This window comes from Fulmarus glacialis, unplaced genomic scaffold (assembly GCF_000690835.1).
Source record: "Fulmarus glacialis isolate BGI_N327 unplaced genomic scaffold, ASM69083v1 scaffold9288, whole genome shotgun sequence".
Classification (NCBI taxonomy): Eukaryota; Metazoa; Chordata; class Aves; order Procellariiformes; family Procellariidae; genus Fulmarus; species Fulmarus glacialis.
The window spans coordinates 5,856-15,855 of record NW_009226296.1 but is presented as its reverse complement, the minus strand read 5'-3'; the positions used below and the strand labels follow the sequence as shown (position 1 = coordinate 15,855).

Here is a 10,000-nt window from a genome sequence, read left to right as displayed (position 1 = left end):
AAAATGCCACGCGTGGTTCTGCGGGCTCTTTTGTTGTCTCTGAGACGCTAAAAGAAAGGTGTGATTTGACATTGCCCTTACTGTCATTTACTATCTGGGCATGATGAAGGGACATCAATGTCTGAAAACATTGTCTTGCATGCATTGATAAAGTTGTGTCATTTTAAATCAGATTTTCTACCTTTTTATTGTTTTGATAACAAGGTTATGCCCTGGAGGAGACACATGCTCCTGTGAGCTGGGAAATGTGTGAAACAAGTTTGTTCAATTCTTCCCGTTGAGTAGGCTATTTCAGGAATATTATTATCACATGTCTATTAAAGTTCGGAGTATTTCGCAGAAGCGGGAGAGACATTTACAAAGCAGAAAATCACCTATTTTTTTTTATTTGGATACAGCTGAAAATGTAGTGAGAAGGGAGTGTCAAACAAAGCAGTTGTTTCTCTTCTGTTGTAATTAGTTGCATTACATTGGGTTATAGAAAACTTCAGTCTTTTTCTCAAGTGTTAAACAGTTCACCAATCCATTGCAGACTGTTGAAAAAGGTTCCTTTGGTTACTGTAGTATAAGCAGAATAACAGTTATTTAAGCAGAACTTGGTGCATTTTGAGTATATATGTTTTCAGGCATTTCTGGTCTAGGAACACTATATAAGTCATTTTTTGTACTCAATTATTTAACTTTTAAAAGCTTCCCCCCCCCCGCCTTCTTTTTCAACTAAATGCGATGTTAAAATAATTGACTTGAGCAAAACACGAAATATAAATGTTGCTGCTGGGGGTCGTTTTTCTGCCTGCTGTGCCTGGCTGCGCCTTACCTGGGGAGAGCCCATCGCTCGCCCGCACCTCGCCAGACAAAGTACTCATTTCTGGAGGCTAATACTGCAATACATCCCGGCAAGATGAGGTATGAGATTGTGTTCCCGTGCGCCGAGAACGAGACCGAGATTGTCAGAGCATTTATATTCATGAGAGTGAAGTAATGCTGAGGCTGACTAGGCTTTCTGGATGCCTTAAATGAGCAGATACAGCCTTAACTCTTCACGGTTCCCGTTTACTTAAATCTGCTCGATGGCTGAAATGTGGAAAACGGAAGCTGGAGGCTTTTTTATAGCTTGGATGTTGATTGTGCATGTGAAAAATTTGGCAGTGTTGGGTCTCCAGCAGCAGCGATGGGATCAGGCAGCTTTGGTGCAGGAGAGATGTGGATGGAGAAAGCGATGGTGTGGTGAAATGGTTTGGATGATGGGAAACTCTTGGAGAAACTATTAAACATTTTTGCAGTCTTTTTCATCCAACATTGCCCCTGTTTGGTTGGCTTCCTAATGGAGGGAGGTTTACGGTTTTAATTTTGGCAGGGATGAAGCTGCCGTCCCGAGCGGCAGGGGTGAGCGCTGGGCTCCAGCACACCAAGAAGCTGTGATTAGGAGGCCGTGCATCATTTACACATGCAGTGAGGGGTTTTGTTCCTCTGAACTTCCTAATTCAATAATTCACAGTGACACAACTTGGTTGATCAAAACAGGAGAGTAAAGTTCAAGAGGGAACTCGGGATTTTTCACCCACGGGGACCACAAGAGGCTGAGACGTGCAGAGATACCTGCTGCGTGGCAGGAGAGGGGTGGACCCTGCCCTTCCCCTCCGCTGCCCCTCGAGCAGATCGTTACAGGTTGGTAACAGTAGTTAAATAAATACACGTCTGTTTATAGTCTGATTTAGCATCGTTGGGCCCAACTGCAACTGGAGTAGTGGCAGGGAAAAAAGGAAAAGCAAGGAGATAATGCCGAGGAGGAGGAGGAGGCGGCTCTCCGGCTCGCTTAGGGAAAGCTTAATGCAGGAAAATGGCACGGATTCTCAGGAATCGGCATAGAACTGGTGTCAGAGAAAAATAAATTGTTTTTATGCTTACCTCCATCCCCTCTGCAATGTACGACTTGCCTGCCACATTTTGTTGGCTGGGAAGAGACTGATATTTTCTCTGTCCCTTCATCCAAAGCATTTGTTCTCCTCTCCTGTAGCAATTGCAGCTCGGTGTATTACCTACAGCTCAGAGGATAATCAGGTGGCTTCTTCATTTAACTGTACTGCTGCTGCAAACAGCTGCACAAATCACCTGGCAGGGGATGCTGTGCAATGACATGGTCTGTGCTGTAGCCCAAGAGGGAGTTGTCAAGTGCTTTGCAATTTTCTCCATCTTACCGGTCCATGGACTCCAAAACCCAGCCCCAGCCTGTTCAGGGATGTCGTGGCATTCAAAGTCCGGTATGAATATTTAGCTTAGATGAAGTTGTTAATGTTTAAGGAGTCGCTAGTTTGCATAAAACCTTGCTTGGGTTTGAATTTGGAAGTGGGAATCTGGGGAAGGCTGCAATGTGCCACGGACAGGGGATGTAAAGGGCTGGTGCTGAGCATCAGACTCATCTCCTCATTTCCATCAGCTCTAAAATTACAGTCTGCTCTTGCAAGCGCATAGCAAACTGCTATTAAGGCTACTGCGCAAAAAATGGGTCAGAATATCAGTTACCGCTCGAGTAAAACACCCACTGACTTCCAGGGAGTTTAACCTGCAGAAATACTGCTGGATGAGGTCTAGGGAGAGTTACTTGCTTCTAAGGATAGAATGTGGCCCCGCAACCCCTTCAGCAGTCTGAAGGGAACTGCATTTAAAACTGTGTTAAACTACAGATCAGAAACAGCTCCCATTAATTGGGTTTTAACATAGCTTGGCCACTTAATGTGAGCCAACCTGAACATTATATATATTAAAAGAAAGCATATCAGTACATTTTTCACTTAAGTGATAAAGATATATAGTATGTTTATAAGTTATCGATGTGTTTATATTTTATTATATTACATATTGCAACCACATACATAGGCAATACATAAAAGCGCTCCCCTAGCCCACCTTTCTGTACTGCTCAGAAAGGGGAACTTTGTGACCTGTGGGAGAGAACGGGAGAACACCTGAGCCACATTATCAAATGCTCTAGTGTACTCTAATGGTTTTAATATGGACTGCCTAATACTTACGAACTGGTGTTTTGAATTTCATTTCATTTCATGCAACCGTATCTGCCGAGCAGTATTCAGAAAGTAGTGGAAGAGATGGTACAGGGCTCGCGCTGGCTCAGAAATGGGCACTGCAGGGTCTGCTGCACGGACTGATGTTCACCGAAGATGCTAGGTTGGAGGGGGCGGTTAACTTCAGCTGTCGGCAGTGCTACGTTCTGGGTTGGTTTGGGGTTTTGAATTTTTGAACGCTTAATGTGACGTCTGCTTGAATGGTTGCTAGTTCTGTAGTCGAAATGCGCTGCAGCTGACCTTAATTTATCTACAGATAAACACAGAATGAATCTAGAATGTTTTCTCTACTGGGGAAAAATGCGACGTTTTCAACGATTATCACTCCTTTAGTTGTGCTACTGCAATATGCACTAGAAACACCGCTTCGTTGTTGTGATCCATGGTATAGGGGTATGCTGGTGAGAAATAATAAAGTAAATAAATAAAAACATTAAAAAGTGTGATATGTCTGCCGTCGAGGTGTGCTGTCCGTGACAGTCCAGTGGCTCTGCCCTGCAGAGGGTGGCACTGAGCACCCTCTTACGGTGGGGAATCAACTGAGCTCCAGCTCGTCTCGGCTGGCAATACCATGGGGTCAGACCTGGGTGATACGGAAGAAATATGTTTCAGGTATAAACACGAATTTAGCTAATTAAATGCAACCATAAATAGAGCATGGGAAACTATTGCGTGAGTCGTCTGAACGATGCAATTGTAGAGTGGTGGTGGGAAAGGGTGGATGTGGTAGTTATCACGTACAAACACTTGTTTGTTTTGGAGTGGTGGGAAGAGACCTCAGCTGGAGTGAAGGCTGGGCAAAGCTATAGGAGAAACCTTGAGCGAACTACTAGTGCAAGCTCGGAAGATGAACGTTAGGAGAAGTAGATGCGCAGGGTGTTTTATGTCTGTGCTCAATAGCAGACCTGATGAGCGTGTGAGTTTTATTCTGCAAGGAAGTTTTTGACAAAAATGTTAAAAAAAAAAAACTTTTAGGCTGATGCTTTTGAGGCAGGAGATTTCCTTTAGATCTGTGTCTTGTAAATGGAATTGCCGTGTTTTTAACTGATGAATTTTTGTCTAACTCTATATCCAAAATAACAGGCACAGAGGTGCTCTCGCAGGTCTTGGACTAGCTAGAGGTGGAATTCGGATAAATACTTGTCTAATTCCTCCATTATTTACCTGTTAGTATGAAATATGATTTTGTTGGAACTTTTGCCACTTTCATTTTTATAAATACATTTTTTTACTATAAAGTGGATGATGGATTATATAAAGTCAGTAATAGATACTCTAAAATAATTAGATTCTTTTTGCATCTGCATTCATAAAGCTCGGTCATTCAGAATGGCCAAGGTCTTTGCTTTGGTTCGGCTATTTAAGCAATCATAAAGGTAAAGTTTAACTTTATTATTTTCAGTTAGGCACATTCTGTCTGTATAATATATCAGTATCACACATGCAGACAGCAACAATTAAAGTTCATAGTCTTTTGTCGATTTTGTCAAGACGGCTGCAGCACCCCTGATTTTAAACAATCCTTTGTCTCTGTTGCAGTGAGATGTTTGGACTATTTTACGGGATACAGTATCACTGTACTGTCTAATCTATATTCCCAGTAATCCTTTAATAGCAACTAATAATTGCATTTTTTACTATAGAGTACCAATGGTCAGGGACTTGCAGCCATTGTAAAAGGAAAGAAAAGCATTTCTTGATCTGCCTCATAACAAGAGCAAAATATAATTAAACAGTTAAGAGACTTAGATGAGCATTTATCTCTTTCACATACCGCTTGCAAGTTCAGTCTAGGGTAGGGTAGCAGTGATTGTTAGTATTCAGATTCCTGTTCAGGTGACATGCTTAATATGGCTTTAACTGCCTACTTAATAGCGAAGGAGGTTCAAAATTGCTAAAAATTAGCACTCTTGCTTGCATTAACTGTTTACATAGTTGCCTGTTGTCAGTAAAAGTTCTTCAGTTAGAATATGAGTCTGTTCTTCCGAGGTGCAAGAGCCAAGCTAAGTTTTCTGCTGCTGTTTTGTGGACAAATTGGAGTATTTTTGAAGTATTATGCTTGATATTTTACCAATAGTTATAGCAGTGAAAGCGTAAAAACAAACAAAAAAGTTGTCTGTGTAGTACCCCAGACGGGCTGCAAAAAAGATGGTGAGAAGGGGTGAGTATTTATAGCTGTTTCTTTGCATTTGCAAAAACCCTTGGGGGGGGGAAACACAACAGAAAAACTAACATTCCCAGCAATCAGTGTGGAGGAGAAGGCAAAAAATGGTCTGTCTTTAATCCCTCTTGATCAAAGGGATTAAAAAGGATGTAAAACCAGGCTGTGTATCTTTTGAACCTCTCTTGCCCCAAGAACTAAGCGAGGAGGTGCAGCGGGGGCGGGAAGGGACGGAGCTGGTAACTCTGCTCTTCGCTCCCCCCGGGGCTGAGCCCCTCACTGATGCCACGGTACGTGCTCTGGCAGCGCGTTGTTAGGTAGCAGCATATGACTTCACTTCTTTGTACTAATTGCCACCTTCAATTACACTGTTAAAAGTTATGATATGGCTGGTGTTAAAGTAAACTTGATTTTCATTCTGTTATCCCCGCGGACGTAATGCGTTTATATGGAGAATTAAAGTCTAGCGGGCTGTCGCGAGTGACCTCTGAAGCATTTAGGCATTAACAGCAAGTTCAGGGTAAGTCCCTCTTTTTAGGGGCTTATAACTCACCTGTAAATATTAATTTCAGATCGGTCCCGGCACATCCACTCGTGGTGGGATGGTGCATTGCCTTGCCGATTTACCACACGGTTGGCAGGGCTGATACTGAGGTGCAATTATGAGGTGTTTGACCAGCGAGTAATGCAACGGTGCTGTCTGTAGGAGGAAAACATCCAAGAAGTCATTCCTCCGTCGCCTGTCGCTAAGCAGGGGTTGTTCAGCCTGGGAAGAGAAGGCTCCGGGGAGACCTTCTTGCGGCCTTTCAGTACTTAAAGGGGGCTTATGAGAGAGATGGGGACAGACTTTTTAGCAGGGCCTGTTGCGACAGGACAAGGGGGAATGGTTTTAAACTACAGGAGGGTAGATTTAAACTAGATATAAGGAAGAAATTGTTTACGCTGAGGGTGGTGAGACGCTGGCACAGGTTGCCCAGAGAGGTTGTAGATGCCCCATCCCTGGGAACATTCAAGGTCAGGTTGGACGGGGCTCTGATCGAGTTGAAGATGTCCCTGCCCATGGCAGGGGTTGGACTAGATGGCCTTGAAAGGTCCCTTCCAATCCAAACCATTCTTTGATTCTTTGAAACCCTCCCAACTACCTTTGTGGTCCCTGGGTGCCAGGGGCACGGCAGCTGGAGGTGGGAACGGGTCCTCAGGGCTGTAGAGAATTGGAAACCCAACTCGGTCGCAGGTCTCTCCCTTCCCCATCCTTCAGTCCACCTTCACCCCCGCCTTCCTGGTGCAGCTCCAGCTCCCAGTGGGAATTGAAGCGTGCATTTTCATGTAAAACCTGACAAATTATTGATCGCTTAAATGAGAAATGGCATCCAGCAACACTAGTTGCTCTGTGTTGGCCATAAGACATGTTCCTTGGCAAGAGGGCAGTCCAGAGCCTGGTCACCCGGAGGGAGTGGTTTTGCTGACAGCGCGGTGCACGCTGGAGGTGGGTGCGGAGGAAGGAGAAGACCTCTGATGTTCATGTTCATACGATGTGGTTCAGTTCAGCCATGGCTCTGCTGGCATCTGCCTCTCCGGGATGGTGCAGGCATCCTCAGCTCGCGGAGGTATGAAGTGTTTTCATGTAACGAGAGAATTTGTGTGTGTTAATTTTTATGTGCGTATTTTACAGCACTTCATAATGATATTTAACAGCATAAAATGTTGGCACACACTGAAAATTGGTGAAAGTTCAGCCATTTAATTTGGGCAGGTTATGCTTACAGGCGCTCACACTTGCAGACAGTTTAATAACAGTATTTGGCACTGTCTCTTAGAGCTGCTTAAACTAATTAATGCATTTGCTCCCTACAGGATGAAATTGAGTTTTCGGATACATTTATAAAATGATGTGCATGATTGCTAAATATTTCATTCTTCTGAACTATAACTTTGAGTGTTTTATGTGGGTGCGGAGACAGTATATATTCTCCCATGAAAAATGTACAGTGGTTCTGGAAAGAGGATAATCTCTACCCCTGCTTGTCGGAAGAGGATAATCTCTGTCCCTCATTTAGCATGTTAAAAGGTACTCAATAATTTGGGCATCACTTGGTGCTATTGCTGGGGGGGCTCGGGAGCTGCCCCGTCCTCCCGCGACCGCTCGGTGCTCCAGCGCAGGCTTCGAAAGTTAGGGTCCGTCACGTCCCAGCTTCGAAAGTTATGGGTCCGTCACGTCCCAGCCCGCCGCCTCCCCTGCCAAAAATAAGGGCAAAAAAGGGGATTTTTTGGACTCAGGCCCTGGCGTCAGGCAGTCACTGTGTTTCGTTGATTTAAAAGATGACACCAGGCAATAATTCCCTGAGACCCCTGAGTAGGTGAGGTTAACGCTGATCTGGCTGGCTTAAAAAGAAGGTTAAAAAAATAATAAGTAACAATTTGATTTGAAATAAAGCTTTCTGAAGAAATCACAGTAAACAAAATCTGTTTGCCTAAGGAAACCCTCCTAGCAATCAGCTAGTAACACAACTGCTTGTGCTAATGAACCCAAAGCTGTTAATGTGGTTTCTTCAGTTAAATTGATTCATGAATTTTGAAGAGAACATTATCTAATGAATTTTCTTTGAATAGAAAGCAATTAAAAGGACAAATCAGTCTGATTAACCCCAAAGTCACCCTACTGCCACAAATGGTGTACAGTTTGAAATTATATCATAAAAAACTAGAGCAGATTTGCTATCTCTTTGCCCTCTACTAATCCATGTAAATTAATGAACAACAAAGTTAATTTCTTTGATGACCCTTTTCTCGTATCACCTGGATTATGCTGATGTTTAATTTGCTTAATGTTATAATAAAGACTAAACAGATTTTTTTCAATGAAGTGATTATCATTCCTTTCAGTTAAGAAGTGATTTTTATTATTTAACACACACATAATGGTGTATGGGTTTCCTTTAAGAACAAAATCACATTTTGCTATGTTCCAATGTAACATAATCAATGTCTTTTTTGACAACTAAAGAAAGAAAATGTTTTTAATCAGTTTGTTTCTTTGCCAAAGCAGGAGACTGAAGCGCTCAGCTGGGGGAAGGGGTCTCTTTTCCTTTTTTTTTTCCTTTTTTCTTTTTTTTTTTATTCGCCAGCTCGCTCCTCTCAGTAAGTTATTCACTAGTTAGATCTTCAAAGCTTTTACAAGTGCCTTGGAAGAGCAATAGCTGTTCAACCCAACTAAAATCCGAATGCGGCTATCAGTTTTCCTTTTGCAAAATAATCCTGGCTTGGGAAGGTAAAACCCTGAGATGCAGAAGAAAGCTGGTCCTAATGCATTTGCTTATTCATTATTTCAGCAATTGGAACACTTAGAAGCAATTTGCTGGTGAATTAAAATTAAAATAATGGAAGATACTTTCTTTTTTTTTCCCAGAGCCCTGTATCATTAAGGATGTGCCATACATTCAAGGTCACGGCTAGTCCTTACATTTTGTAATGTCTGCAATGCTGAGCAGTAGCTTGGGGGTCTCGACTATAAAATGCAGTCAGCCAGGATAATACCGAGTCCGCTGGCTCTAGGGCTTCTTCTGCCGCGTGTCCCAGCTGAAGTTGGAAATTAGCTGGAGATGCGAGGGCTTTGTAAAATAGGTAGAGCCGGTTATTTCTTCCCTTTTTAATTTGACTCTATGCTAATTTATGCTCTGCCAATTTAATGGAAAAAACACATTGTATGAGTTAACAGGATAATTGTACTTGAAGCAAATTAAAAATATAGGAAAATCAAAGCCTTAAATCCTTTTTTATAGTGATCGGTTACTTGAAGCGCTCTTTCTAATAATCATGTATTTAAATGTAGTAATATAGGATACAATAACAGGGCAGTGCATCAGGGCTGTTTAGATTTAAATTAGAAAGCTGCTATTGAGACTCTGCTCTGCGTTGGGTTTTTTGAGTATTTCATCTTGTTTTTTTCAGCCACGCATACGAACAGTACTGGCTTCGTCTTCTTTGCAGATTCGTTCACCAGACAAGTGTTGTGGACCCTGTTGAGAGACGTGAAGTTTGGAGAGGCCGTTTCCTACAAGCAATTAGCAGACCTCGCAGGCAACAGCAGAGCGGCGAGAGCGGTGGGAGGAGCAATGAGGAGCAACCCTGTAAGTTCACGTCAACTTTTAAATAAAGTTGATGGAAGATGGTGGATTTAGAGAGCTTTGCAGGCTAAATGTCATTAGATTAAATTTATCTGCTATGAAAACTGGTCTACCATGAGTAATAAGGTCAGTAAGTGTTTTTAATCAGCAATAATGCACAACCCAGTTTAATGTGATTTATTCCCTACCATTTATGCCATTAGATTTGAAAAAGAAACATTGCGCTTCTTTTAATTCATCAGCCTCTACACATTTTGTTGTTCTCAAACTTTCTTATCTACTCTTAGGTGAGGGAGGTCTTTTATCCCCTGACACGGACCTCGTTTTGACAGGGTGTGAGTAGCTTTGGTTGTGTTAACAGCAGTCCATCCTCTCTGGCATGGATGTGTTTCTGAAAACGTGGAAGAAGAGGGATTTTGAATCATGTAGGTACACGTTTGAATCAAATCCCTAATTGTCAATATGGTTCTTTCCCCATGCGCTCCAAACCAGTGTAAATGGCATTTCTTCATTAGATATAGGTGAGTTGCCTGAATTTGAACCAGCTGGAGGGAGTAGCGCTCTAGGTTAGTCCTGTGGATTTTGGAAAAACAGTATGTTGTAATACTTGGCCTCTTCATCTGTCTTCCCAG

General features: G+C 42.6%; 1 protein-coding gene across 1 annotated transcript in view; it reads left to right on the top strand.

Annotated features, from left to right (window-relative positions):
- The window catches only part of MGMT (O-6-methylguanine-DNA methyltransferase), a gene marked incomplete at its 3' end in the record, with an annotated part of 28,583 nt that extends 19,212 nt beyond the window's left edge, over positions 1–9,371 (top strand). The window contains exon 3 of the mRNA XM_009582762.1: positions 9,232–9,371. Within this exon, the coding sequence (XP_009581057.1) occupies positions 9,232–9,371 (140 nt within the window). The remainder of the gene's footprint in view (positions 1–9,231) is intronic.
- Positions 9,372–10,000: the final 629 nt, after the last annotated feature.